We start from the raw sequence: 14662 nt of genomic DNA on the forward strand, positions 1-14662 counted from the left end.
TCAAAGTTTGCATGTGAAATTCACAGTTAAGATCCCTCCTCGCTGAGTTTCAGGTCAGTGCCCTCTCCACTGAAGAGAGAGAGATATTTAACGATTAAATAGTCCTCTAGGCTACGTCTGTACAAGGCAGCCTAGGAGTGCTCCCCAGCCCAGGGGTCTACATGCCCTGACTGTTTTTGCTCCATTCGGTCTCACCCCGCCTCTCCCCACACTCCCCTTCCCAAAGGAAGGAAAATTCTCTGCAAGGGTCAGGAAGGATACACAGTGCCTTTCTGGTCCTCAAGGCAGGCAGCTGGGGTCTCTGGCCACAGAGTCAGCCCTGTGGCTTACAGCAGCTGAACACCGCTGAAGAGCTGGGCACAGGCTCCAGAATTATCTCATGGTGACTAAACACCTTGTGTAAATCTTTCCATCGCTTCAGGCACCCAAGAAGTAGGCACAACCTGAAAGGTAGGAGGACATAAGGGCATACCTTTGCCTGTTCAAAGATGACACAGTTCTGCTTGTAGAAAGCAAGTTATTTTTCCATTCTTGGGCTTTTGATATTAAGAATTAGCTATCCACTTTGTAGAAAACAGGGAATTAGTCTTTCCAGACTACGTGTTTAACAGAGAAGAAATGAATCTTCATGAGCTCAAGACATATTCCCTCTTCTTCTCTTAGCCCCTCACCCCCTGCCTCATATCTCTTCTATGCAGTTTTTCAAATAGTTTAATAATATTCACAGGGACATTAGATTAATTGGATTTTAATTCCAAATGACTGTGAAAGCAGAGAAGTGAGTCACCAGTCCATGCTAATGAGAAGATCTATTAAGGACCCTTCTCTGATAGACACATAGAGTAGGGTTATAAATATTTCATATTCAATTAATTGAATTTTGCCCCCTGTTATATGATGCTGCCCTGGAATGTTAATCAACTGGGACCAGAGAAAGAGGGAGAGAGGAAGAAAGAGGGGGGAAAAAATCTAAAAGAGTGTCTTTAAACAACATCAGAGACATTCCCATCCCCAAATCCTCCCAGTTCACACAGCGCCTGCACATCAGAGCAGAGGCTTTCATACAGACTGCATCTGGTTACACACAGTGGATAAATTAATGTTAATTAATCAGACAGTCATTTTATGGAGAACTGTGTGCAAAAGGTTATTCAAGCCCTGCTGCAAGTAGATTTATAGGTATAATTGCCATGTTGAATGACCCTCTGCACATAGGCTCATTAAACTGGCCATCAGTCAAGAAGTCTAATTGAGGCAGGCCCATAGCATGCCGCTGGGACCATGCGGCTGGCTGCAAACAAAACCACTCCACAGAAGACAGCTCTCTGAAAGCCGCCAATAATGTCACTTCCCATCCTCTGGGCAGTTCTGCCACTGCCACTCTTGGCATTGAAACTCCAGGCAGGAAGGAGAGAGGAGGGCTCCCATGCCTATCATTGTGGCTTTACACCATTTTCAAAACCCATTGGGGATCTGGGCACCGCGTGGGAAAGGTTTTATTGACAGACGTGTTTTCTAAATGCCACTCTAGCCTCGGCAGCTGGGAACAGCTCGGATGCACGGGCTTCAGAGGTGCCAAGATCAGAAGGCGACTATAAAGACACTAAAGATTCTCGATGACATTTCATATTTTAAGAGCATCTCTTGATTTCATTGGGGTGGGGGGGAAGCACGGAAGGGTCTAGCCCAGGAGCTGAAACACCCAGGACTGGCAATCATGCACACCCTGAAAGTGGGGCAGCTTTCAGGGCTGCCATCCTTCCCTCAGTGCCACCCAGGTCCTACGGTTATGCCAGGGCAGACAGTCATTCACCTGGGGGCTGTGTCCAGCCCTGCAGGTGCTGGGTCTAACACAGATCCCTGTGAAACAGCAGACAAAGCTTTCCACTGTCTCTGGCAGCAGACAGGCAAAGCCATAGGCTGGCACTGTGGAAAACTGCCTGTAGCTCCTTCTTGTGGCACGAGCTGCCTGTTCATGGTCACTTGTCACTATCTCTCTGTGCCTCCAGTCCCCACCTACACAATTATCTCTGCTGTCTGCTGCCTGAAGTGATCTATCTTTATGTTCACTGTTTGTTCAAGAATCGTCCCTTATTTCATGTATCCAAGGAACCCTGCACCCAGGTTTGCACGCTGAGGACTGCAGCACTTCCTCACACATGCTGTGGGTCGCACTCGTGTTCCCAGGGTGGGAGAAGGAGAAAGTACATGGCACCCCAAGCTACCTCAAAGTGTCCCAGGCAGCCACTCACCTGGCCAGCCAGAGGAGCCTCTGGATGTCAGAAACATAGGGGGTTTTTTGTCCAAGATGCTTTCTGAGACACGTCCAAGGAAAACCTGCACCATCTGCTCCACACAGGAAAGTGTCATTTAAGAGTACTTAGGGGAAAAAAAAAACATCAGAGTAACAGTCAGGTAAATGAATTAATAGAATGTGTTCATATTATCTTTTCCAGTACTCACATTATTTTGAGGTTGCCCTTAGTTGTGTAACAGCCTGATCAGATATAAAACAGCCACATAGCACCATCTTTCTCAAACACAAGTAAAACAATTAAACAGCAAAACTACAGTGCACTAATACAGAAGCCCTAAAGGCAAGAATAAGTATGAATAAAGAGAAATCCAAGTGTCTCAGAGCAGTGACAATGTCACCATCTGAAGATGTTTCTGATGAAAAGGGGTACCAGTTTCCATCCCTGGACAAGGCAAGTGTTGCATAGCATGTCTGGGCTGTGGCAGCATTTCTCTTCATCCTGTCCCACTGTGACTGGTTCAGCCTTGATATGCTCCACACTTTTTCCAGTACTGCTGGGCACATTATTTACCTGTACAGCATCTGGCAGAGGGATCAGAAAAACTGACTGTGAGCATGGCATGCTCCTGGATCAGCTGCCAGTCGTTCCTGCCAGAGATTCAGAGGCCAGCTGCACAGCCTCTCATTCAGGTGCACAGAGAGCCACACTGCATTAGATCAGCCTCCAGGCAAACTTAGGGTCTCACTTTCCGAGCTGGTTTATGGATGGACAATAAATCAGGTCCCAAGGGGCACTTCTCAGAACTGATTTTCCCCCACCCTGTGGTTCCCTTACAAAGACCATATTTGAGCCAGGTGAACAAAAGTGTAGCCCAGCTTCTTAAGGCATATAAACACCATCTTTTCTACCAGCCAACAGCATTTCCTTCTATAATAATATTTTTTTTCCCAGTCTATCTAGGCGTTTTAATTTCTCCCGTTCTCCTCCCCCAAAGCAGAACACCTTTGTTATCGCAGATGTGAAACCCAAGGCTGCCCAGTCATTAGGGCGGCTTTGCTGCTGCAAAACCCTCTGCCTTTGCAGCATCCCTGACTCAGCACACAAGAATCTTCTTTTGTTCACCCACAGAGGGCACCACTCGTAAATGTATCCGAGCAAACGCGCTGCCGCTTCCTGTCTCACCAGCACAAACCCAAACCCTTGAAGCATATTACTGCTGTCATCTCTAGGAAGAAAGGAAGCAGCAGGCTGACGGCACACAAAAGAATATGTTTTTAAAGCGCACACCGTGCATTCATGCTCATGCTGAGATGTCAGGCAAGGCTTCCCACTTTGTATTGCTGTGGAACGTCTCTAGGCCCCGAGAGCTGAACTACATCAGTTCAATGACATAAGGAAAGAGAATGGTACTCAAAGGATATTCGATATTTCCATATATGCAACCATGCATGTCACTTCATCTTGGGCAAGGATGAGGACACATATGCTCCTCCTCTGTCCACAGCAGGTGGACTATAGGGATTCCACTCTTAAATGCTAAGGACAAGTTTTTATTTACTGCTGCAGCCAGTAGATCATTTTTCTAAAGTCTTCAGTTCAGGGATAAGGAGATAAAGGCTTTAAATATCAGTCACTAACCTCAGTGACAGGAATTTTACCCTTAGACTTCCTTGGGTGTTGGGATTTCAACCTGTATTTCTATGAAAGGACCCAGATCTAGTTTGCCAAGCCTGCTTTTACATGTGCAGAGAGGTAAGTGCAGGTTTATGCAAACACTTACGAATGGAGTAAAAACCTGCAGCCTTCTCACACACCTATCTCATTTTAAGTGATATGAAAATCCCAGCTATGTGCAATGTATGGACATAGAACAGAGCAGCCAAACAGGGAGGAAAAATATCTGCCCACCTTGTATCCCACTTCAGTGCTGCCTCCATTGCTTGGCAAGCTTCAAGAGGACATGCAGGAATGTACTTAAGGATGGGACAGCTTACAGGACAGTAAAAATGCACATTGTGCATTCAGTTCACTAAGGAAATTGCTGAGCTGTTGCTTCTTTAAATACCAGACCCATAGTTTGGTTGAAATGAAGTTTTACTCTTCATTCGTTGCTCTCTTCCAAGTTCATCTCAACTTCTAGATTAGAAAAATCAAAATATGCTGAAAAATAGCAGCTAGAATTTGCCTTCAATCCAAGGGTGTAATGGTGTCGGAGTCTTTATTGTGTTTGCATATTTAAAATCAACCTTTGTCCATTAAGTACAATCCACCTTTCTTATTTCTGTCTAATAGTCCTGTATTTCTCCCTTACAGACCACCAAGATTGTTTTTGTCTTCAGAATCTCTCTAGAAGCTTCAGCTCTTGAGCTTTTTGCAGCACAAAGAACCCAGAAAGGAACTAGAAACTAGTAACATGTTGGTAATCACCATCGTCTGTTTTAATCCCTGAAGCGCACTCTCAAATTACACTAGAATTAGAATTACCAGAATTCAAGTTCCTGACATCACCCTTTTATAAGAGTATAACCTGAATTTCTACTTTGGCTCTTTGAGTTATGTTCTCCTGTGCAAAGTAGATGCACATTACTAGCACAAGTGTCCTTTAAATAGTAGTGGCTATTTGCAGTCTTTCTATAAAACCAAAGTTTCTTCCCTGAGAAGAACAAAAGGACAGAAAGACTCAGTACACTGGGTTGATCAGGTTAGCCCCATAGCTAACAGCCTCTTTTCAAAGTAATGTTTTACAGCTATTAAAATCCACTCTGTATTAGCTTTGCAGGGCCACCACATTTGGCTAGGTAAGATGCCTAGTCCACAGTAACACAGTACAGCAAAGATTTAAGATAATTTCCCCTTCAGCTTTAAGACTAATTCAACCAGCAAGCTTCCCTGCAAATACAAGGTTTCAAAAAGACAGTTTCAATTTTAATTCATGTAACACATCCTATTAAATCCACATGACCAGTTCTCATTGTCACCCAGGGTGCTTGGTTTTAGGGAGAGGTTCAGGCTGAGGAGACAATGTGACAGGAGAATATGAGTTTGCTCATTAGCCCTCACTAATTCATCACATTGTAGGAGCTGAAACTACAACAGAAGTTGATGGTAAGTTCCACTTAGGTGAAACTGTAGAAAAGAAACCCCACTGATAATATCTGGCCTCTTGAACAGCTCAGGAAGGGTCGCAGACCAGAGCACGGGCTGTGCAGGCAGATCTCAGGGCACAGAGCAGCAAGCACAGACCTGCAACCACCTTCAAGTTGAGTATTTATTTTCCCAAGCAGGTGCTGAAGCCAACCTGCTGGGAACATAAGTCTTCTGCAGCCTTGCTGTGCATTATGCTGGCTCTGCCAGAGCTCACAGCAATTCATTCCAGTCTGTGGGAGGTAAACAGAGGCTCGGCACACAGGATTCCACAGCTAGCAGCACCCAAGTCCCCATCCCTTCCTGGGGAGGCACCCTGGTTCCCTCCTACGAGAAACAGGGATGGCACAGCTAGACCTCAAGGGAAACATTAGATGCCCAAGGTGCAACTGAGGCTGGTGTCACAAGGAGAATACACACACGAGGACCAAAAAAAGACTTGCCAAGTTAAGGACAAAGCTGCCACAAAAATGAACAGTGGTCCTCTTTTCTCCATTTCAGCAGGAGTTGGATGGAACACTCAGCTGCTCTGGAAAATCCAGCAGACCTGAACATCTCCCTTCACAGGTGTGAGGGATCTCATCCACCCACTCACCCATTTTCACATTAGATGTTTGTGATTAATAACGCCAGGCAGTGACACAAAGCAAATGGTTTATTCAGATCAATCTTTTAATCCCATCTTGCCCTTTAAAATAAATTACCAAATAAACTCTTCCATGAACTATGCTCTAAATTGTGAGGTGGTCATAGGACAAGAACTTCCCACAGAGGAAAAAAAAAATCACTTATTTTGGAACTTGTTTTGGTTTCCCTGATTTTTTTCTTCTCAAAACATTAGGATTCTGTAAAATTTTAATCTGACACAAAAATCAGAATGCAGTAAATAGCAGATTCTCTGCTCAATCACACATTGATTAAATGTTCATAAAGCAATACCAATACTTTAGCAAGGGAACTGCTTCTACAAAATCCTGATAAAAGCATTCCTGGAAAACATTTAAAAACATGGTTTAGTTGATTTTGATGTGCAGTACCAGCCTATTTTATTGGGGTAAGTGGATTTAAGAAAAAAAAAAAAAAAAAACAAAAACTGACACAGTATTTTGCAGTAGGTTATCTCAATGCACAACAAGCTCTGAGAAATTAAGCCTCAAAACATCCCTATAAGTCAAGGACTTTACAAGCAGGGAAACTTGCATCAACAGTTAAGTCAGATGTCAAGATCATACAAGGACTCAGTCTTGACACTTGTGGTCATCCTATCATATCACATCACAATATTTTTCAGAGAATGATTTCTTATGACTATGATAATTACTGCTCAGGTTTCTTATTAGTGTTATCTGCTGGAATGTAACCACACCATAAGATGGGATGTTTTTCAGTAGAACAGTCTGATCCACTGCAAAGCTTCTTCAGATTTAACCCACAACTGCAAGCTTTAAAATACTAACCCTGCATGGTTCCTCACTTATTTTGATACCAAAAAGGAAGTGCTGCATCACTCTAAAACTGCAAATTAAGGCTGATGTAGCAATGAGCTCCAGCTGCATCATTAGAGAAGCACAACTCTGCACACCATAGGGTGTATGTCCCTTCTTTTACTCTAGCTTGAGTTCCCCCTTCTGCCTTTGTTTTTCCTTTACTTGGCTTTAGATTCTGGCTTAGCCAGTTATCAGTGCTCCCAGACATCTATTCCCAAGGGACTTGTCTTGCCCTCATTACCAGCAGGTGTCACATTGAAGGATGTGAAGTACCCTTGCTGCCGAGCTCAGGCTGCAGTCCCTGTTCTGGGGATTGCTGGGGAAAGCCCCATTCCCCCCTCCCCCTGCTGGGGCAGAAGTCAGTGCCAGCACCTTGAGCAACCCCATGTCTGTAGTCTTCTACTTGCACCATCTCTCTCCATTACCAAGAGATGAAAAGTTTCCCCTCCCAGCTGCCCACAGCACCAGGCTATCAGGCAGCTGGCCTAACTCTTTACTAGTTGCTTTCTGTCCCTCTCTCTAATCACAGGATTATTTGTTGATTAATAATTATGTATTTCTGTAAAAGAGAAAAAAATGCCTCTCTGTGAAAAAGTTTAAATATATAAAAACATTTCATAAAAATATTTATTATAAAAATCAAAATGCCCCATGAGCCTGTAAACGTTGCCTGTAAAATCTCCACTAACTGGAATAAATTGAAATACAGTCATTCAGGCTCTTCTCTGCCCTCTCCAGTAAGATTTTAAGATAGCCAACAGAAATGCCACTTGTCTTGCACTTCAACCCTCATGCCACCCATTTTTCGTCTTCGTTTGTTTACAATACGACAGTTCGGTTACACAATGCTGGTAATTTTCTTTGGAGGCATCATTTGTCTTTGCTTTTAACAGAGTTCATCATGGCCTGGTTCTGAGCCCTTCTTAGGGAGTGGGTTTGAGGTCTGATTGGTAACAGGAGCAACACCAGGATGCTTAGAATGTGCATGTGAAAATACACAGACCTGGGAACAAAAGCAGAAGGAGAATATTATATTTTTGTTGGCAATAACATGAATTGTGCAATATCAGTAAGCAGAATTAAGTGCTAAGGGATGAATACAGAATGTATGAAACCTAGAAAGCACAAAAATACACCCTTGAATTTCACACAGTCACACATTTCACACAGATCCACATTTGATATCTGCTGGCATGGATGAAAACGTTGCTGTGAATGTTAACAAGGCAAGGAAACAATCAGCAAACTTTGGAATCCAAAGTCTGACAGCTCAGATAAACCCATCTAATTCAACCCTAGACTTATTCAGCCCATCTCTCTTTTAATGCTACAGTATACAAGGCCATGTTCTGAAGAAATATCCTTCATGCTTAAAAAAAATTTAAAAGTGACAGAAAGAAAAAAATTCATTCAAAGTCCTGACGTCTGAAATAAATCAAAGCACTCAAGTTTTAACTGGGGAAGGTCAGGTAATGATGTTTACAGAAGGCTTGTGTTTTTGAAGGTAACTACTCAGAGATATCTTTATTTGGTATCTTACTAAACATCAAATATTTTTATTTCAAATAATTCAGTATACACAAGATTGAAGAGAAATAAAAAATACTTAAACCAAATATGTGAGGCTCTGGTAGCTTGGTAAGGATGACATTTGGGAGCAGTACAGTCCAGCTCTTAACCACAGAAATGCATCTTTCCATGGTCTCATTTATGCTCCTTACCACAGTTCTTAATATCCTTGTAAGGTGCTTAAGACCAGTGCTAGGTGAGCAGTGATCAAAAAATTCATGCCCTAGTCCAAAGAAGTGTAATTTCCTTGCTTAACAGTCTCTAAGTTTAAATGTTAACTATGCTCAAAATCACCAGGGCAAAAAATATTAAGAAATGAAACTAAGAAATATTTGGAGTAATTTTTATATGTTAAGTTTTCTGTGTTGAAATCAAATGTTTTAAGAAACAGGAATAGAAAATGTCGAAATTCAAACCCCTCCAAACAGACTGGCAGCAGTCTATCTTGACTACCAGTTTCGTGTCTTTTATGTTAGAGGAGGAAATTGTCTTCTGAACCAAAACCTGTTACTCTATGTTGAGAGTTCACTGTAGAATGAAAGAAAAGCAAAGCAATGTACTCCAGTCTCCTTTTTCCAATTATTTTCTCAATTTCCCTATTTCAATTTGGTTTTGAGTACATTTGATATACTCTGCAACAGCAGTGTTTTCTTATTTTAAGGAACCTAGGGAAGTACTCATTTCCTAAGAAAAGAAGCATACTTTAATAAACAAAAGCATACTCATTTCAAAAGTAATGGGCTGCCAGAACCCTCCATATCTCCCGATCGATCACATCTCTTGTTGTACCCATTTAGCAGCTGGAAACCTGGTCTTTGCTCAACAAGTCCTTCCTACTGCCAACTCACATCATTTTTAACCTCTTCAGCCTTGGCTATGGCTAATGGCTGAGACTCAGGTGTTTTGAAAATGGGAACTGAGTGTATGAAAAGTCGCATTAGGACACAGAGAAGTACAAGCAAAGTGCTCTGCCTTGGCATTATGATTACCTCACTATGTCACCTTATACATTAGGAAGCATCCTGTTTGAACTCCTTTCAAATTTGATGAAATGCCAACTGTCTTTCAGTGCAGTTTGGGTTATTTAACGAAAGTCTATGCCGGTGTGGAGAACAACAGTCAAGAGGAGAAAACTTACTTGTAAAACTTTATTGTGGGCTCAACAGCCAGCATAACAAACGGTGCAACAGTATAGCACACAGCCAGTTGAGTGACAACCCAGGTAACAATGTCGTAGGCTATCTTAAGAGGCACTGATGAGAGGAAGTAATGTCTGCAATTGTTTCTTATCTGCAGATTAGGGAAAAGTAAACAGAAAATTATATACATCCATTTCTTAGGCAAAGCCACGTGGACACATTGCAGTACATAACTCTCCACTTACCATCAGCATTAGTATCACAGAAAGGTTTATACACCCATTAGAAAGCACTGAGTAGGAACACAGAAGTGTATTGACTGGCATATCCAAGATCCCACAGTCAGTGGCAAACAGAGAAGTGGCCCCCAATTTCCTCTCTCATAATCACAGAAGCAGACTCTCATTATGGGTGTCTGGCACAGTATCTTTGGGGAGGGGAGCTGTTATGATGTGATCTTCCTCCCTCCTTGTTTTCATTTATTACTGGTTATCAACAGTAAAACAAAGTTACTTTAAATAGACAAATAAGTGTTTATACCTGCAAGTATGTGCTGTTCCATAGAGATTTTGGGTTAGTTTCACATTTATTAAATCCTCATAAATGAGAGGCAAAGTACACGTTAAGAGAGCGTGTTCAGCAACCTCCTTTAGCCATAGTGGTTAATACTGATTACTAGTTTTATTCACCTTTCAAATCGACCTGACTATTTATCCATAGTCAAACTCTAAAAGACAACAGTGGTGCTTCCTAGCCCTGCGCAACTGGCTGGTTCAGCCTGAAAGATCAGCAGTGATAAATTTATCAACAGTGAGACATGAAACCTGTTCTGACCAGTTTACTGCATCAATTGAATCCACATAAATTGTTCAAGTTTGGGTTAATGCTCAGCCCATAGCAGCTTCTTGTGTAAGACTGGGCCCAGAGCCAATTACACACCAGCATATAGGCAACATGACCCAGCAAAACTCTGCAATCCAACATGATCTTGAATTCCGAGCTAATTTGACTGCATGGACATAGTTGGTGGCTCTACTAACTGTATATCCTCGGACAACATTTCCTCTGACAGCCAGGGACAGCAGTGCATCACGTGCAGAATCAGTGCTGGTTCTAACTGCTGGGGGTACTTGGCAATTAGCATCAATACAGAACAAAGTTTCAATGAACATCAAGCCTGCAAAGACACGCAAGAGGGCTCACATCAGGGACAAGCTGCTTGACCATGTGATGGTGCAGTTGGCAACTGGATAGTATCTAGCACTGGCCTTAGAAGAGAACAATGAAAGGTACATACTGCTCTGGCTGCAAGTGTGATAAGGATTCCAGTGAGAAACGTAAAATAATATCCAGGATAGATACCATGCCACAGGGCCGACAGGATAAATGTTAAAGCCGTAGGGTACCAGGGAGCTCTGTCATAGCAGACACTGCAAAAATGAAAACAAAAGAGAAGAGGCTGAATATAACTGAACAATGGAGACTGCATTTCAAATACTTCTCTGTTTCTTAGGTCTTAATCTGTTTCCTTAATGGTCTTATCTTGCCTCTGTTACAGACTAGGGCACGAGGTACTCTCCCTTCATTTAAATGTAGCTTTAGATGGAATGAGGAAGCATGCTTTTTTGCACTGAATATCCAAAGAGTGCCTGTACTCATTCCTGGCGCTCAAAGCATTTAAGTAAATAATGGAATAAAGGACAGGCAAGACTTCATTCACCTTTACATCACTATCTGGAATCACACACTACCCTTCAAAACTCTGACGACAGATCAAGAGCAAGTTGAAAGACAAAGAGATGTGACCCCACCCTTCAGTGGTGAACAGAGATATTTTTAGGCACAGTTATCTGGCAGATGCTGGGAACAACAGGGAGTGCCGCAAGCTATTGCAAAACAGGGGATTCCTGCTAACTTTAGCAGCCTGAAAATCTTATTCCTAAGATGCAAGTGAAGAATAACAGTTAAGAACACAACAGCAGGTCTAATTGGCTATCCAAAGTTTAACTGAAACACTGTGTTCCAAAGAAACGAGTCAAGATAAATGCTTTTCTTATCAGGAACATAATTTGAATAATGAAAAATAGTAGACATTGTCTTTTAAGATGTATGTATTTAACATCATTATAGTTATGATAGCTACAAAAAATCTATGCCTGCATTTCAGACACCATGCTGACTGTACACTGAGCTTTAATCATGCCACAAAGTGTAATGAATAACAAGACATAGCCCAATCTACAAAATTTGTACTTGTACTAGTATTTATAACATGTGCTTTAACAGTCAGAGGCTAAAATCAAGTCATCTCAGTGCCATATCCTAAACAAGGACTCCTTGGCAAGCATCTTCTGGTAACTCCAAACCAGACTACAACTGGACTTTGAAGATTTTGACTTCTCTCCACTTCTTACTGAACTGGATCCCAGTGACGCAGCAAGGCTCACCTCTGCATGGGAAACGTAGCACAGTAAAGCAAAACAGTACAGGAAGAATAATGGAGGGAAACAAGAAAATGCTATTACTTCCTATTATGAGGGATTCAAACAATTCATTTATTCCTTCACTGCTCATATATAAAATATGAACATTTTACATTTGCAGCAATAAAACTTTACAGCACCAAATACCCTTGTATACCACCAACTGTTTAAGACACCGAAACAAAGAAAGAACAAGAGTCTATACATTTATGAGATCCACCAGTCAGCGTTTTTCCAAGCCATGTAGTGGTTTTGGGTCTCACATGCATGTTACTGTTTGATTACTCTTACCGTTTTAGCCAGGCAGCTGTCTGAATGTTCCAGTTTTCAATGTACATTTTAAAACTTGTTGCAGTCTAAGAAAGAAGTTCATGTGAAATGTTAGCACTGAAGCCTGTAAAATACTACTTGCATTTTAAATTCATGAGGAGGTACACGGAAAATATTAATTCTAGCTGCTAACTTTTGTGAAGACCGTGCCACAATCCATCATTACATTAATATGATTTGGGAGGGACATTAACTAGGTTGATGGCTCACCGCCAACTTGGCACTTGCTCTAAAGTCTCACTTTGTTACATAAAATTAAATACAATGTTTGGTTATTTTTCAAATAATGGCAAATCTGAAAAGCTTTCTTGTTTTATATGGTTGGTCTTCCCTTCAGTTCATAAACAGCTTCATTTTTGGAAGAGATACCTTGCCACCCAATTATGCAGTCTGGACTTCCCTAGAGTACAATTAAAACAATGTGTTAAAAAAATCAAAAGAAATGCATTATTATTTGGAGAAGGAAGGGGGGGAGACTGAAAAACATGGATAAAAAATTTTAGGACTAAATTTAGAAGCCAGCTGTCAGTGCACTGCCAAGCTTGAGAAACCAGAGAAGACTCCAGGGTCCTGAGAGAACCACCCATACTTCCTCTGAGTTCCCCCAGCTTTAGGAGACTGCTGGACTCCGTTGTTCAGCATCAGTTCCCTAATCCTGATCAAATTCACATCTAGTGGTTCTCCATCCCTGCTCCCTGCCTTGGTTCCATGCCTGCTGACAAAAACCTTCAAGGGCCCCCTCACCGAGCAGGGTCATGATTCAGTGACACTGCATTATTTTACCATATCAGCTGCAGGCAAGTGCACACTGAAAAGATGTCTTAAGGGCAATGATTTCCAAAGGGAATATGCAGATATCTTTGCACTTCCACAAAGAATCCCAAGGCTAGCAATTCATCCCCTGAATTTAGAGTTAAAATGATTAGCAATTCCCAGTGCAGCACTGCCACATTTTAATTGCCTTACTGCACCAAGAGAAGCCAAGAAAAATACAGTTTCTCATCCAACTAATATTGTCACTCTCTTTTGGCCTCCTTTAATTTCCCCAGTTACATTACCAAGAATGAAAATAGTCACTGGCTGTCAAAACAAGCATGTTGCCAAGGCTTTCATGTCCCCAACATGTGTTTAGCCCCTGTCCACGTTTTAATGCTTGTACCACTCCTGCCATGTGCTTATCTTACTACAGATCAGATAGTCCCATTTAGCACTCAAGTTCCCAACTCTTAAGCAATTTTACATGTGCTGAACATACAGACTACACCTGTACATACTGCACAATCACACTTCAATTTCCAGCATTGCTGTTGGCACATAAAGTGATGGTTCAAGGCTTACCTGAAGTCATGGTCTCTCTAGCTCCTTTTTTTCTCATTGCACACATGATCAGATCAGAGAGCACTCTGCTTTATGCTCTTGGAAACAATATCTGATCTCTGTTGTCCATGAGACCAATAAAGGAAGTAAGTTTTGAGAGGCCTACAGTTCACTGGCTAGAGAGGAGCAAAAGCTCCTGTTTCCTTAATTTGGCTCGACTAAAGAGCATTGCTGGCTCTTCACTTTCCTACTTCAAACAAAAGTTTCCTCAGCTCACCAAAGCAGGAATCATCTCCTGTTGAAGACTGAATCAGATATTTATTCAAGATCTCAGAGTGGCACCTGCTGTCATTGAGGAGCGTAAAGCATTTCTGGGCTCTGTATTCTGTACTGCTCAAGGAGAGATGTACACTGAGCATTAATTAATATTAAAAAAAAAAAAGAAAGAATGTTGAAAAAGAGGGAGTGTATCATGATACTTCCAATTTTGGCATCTTCAATGAAGAATTACAGGAGCTCTTTCATTTTTGAGCAGAGCTATTACAGCATGTTTACTTAATCACAGATCATTCTGCAATAAAGCATTCAACTTATTTTCCTCCATGATTATGTTTAAAATCATAACTACAGAATTACAGAGGGAAGCTCCTCCTATTTCTAAAAAAGAAGCCTTTAGAAAGCAGTCTCAGACACATAAATATTTCCCTATCTCACTGGCATTCACAAAATATTTTTCAGGGCAAACAATTGGCCACCTTTTGCATTAGAGATACAAGCATAAATAGCTTACAAAAGACTAATGGATTTTAAAAGTACACCGCAGTCACAAGAAATGTGTGACAGATGTTTTGAGAAACAGTGTGGCTTGCTGGATGGTGCTCTAGACCAGTAGCCATCTAAGCTCTATGTGGCTCTGTCAGTTCCAATTCAGGTTG

The 14662-nt window shown here is 41.7% G+C and overlaps 1 protein-coding gene across 2 annotated transcripts in view; it reads right to left on the reverse strand.

Moving 5' to 3' along the window:
• Positions 1 to 6039: 6039 nt before the first annotated feature.
• The window catches only part of MBOAT1 (membrane bound O-acyltransferase domain containing 1), a 56366-nt gene continuing 47743 nt past the window's right edge, over positions 6040 to 14662 (reverse strand). For both annotated transcript variants that reach the window (XM_027654183.1, XM_027654182.1), the window contains 4 exons: positions 12372 to 12436; positions 10895 to 11027; positions 9597 to 9748; positions 6040 to 7892 (listed from right to left, as the gene is read on the reverse strand). In XM_027654183.1, coding sequence (XP_027509984.1) covers positions 7760 to 7892; positions 9597 to 9748; positions 10895 to 11027; positions 12372 to 12436 — 483 coding nt within the window. In that variant the 3' untranslated portion in view covers positions 6040 to 7759. The remainder of the gene's footprint in view (positions 7893 to 9596; positions 9749 to 10894; positions 11028 to 12371; positions 12437 to 14662) is intronic.

The sequence above is a fragment of the Corapipo altera genome, unplaced genomic scaffold, assembly GCF_003945725.1.
Source record: "Corapipo altera isolate COAL_440 unplaced genomic scaffold, ASM394572v1 60, whole genome shotgun sequence".
In the NCBI taxonomy this organism is placed as follows: Eukaryota; Metazoa; Chordata; class Aves; order Passeriformes; family Pipridae; genus Corapipo; species Corapipo altera.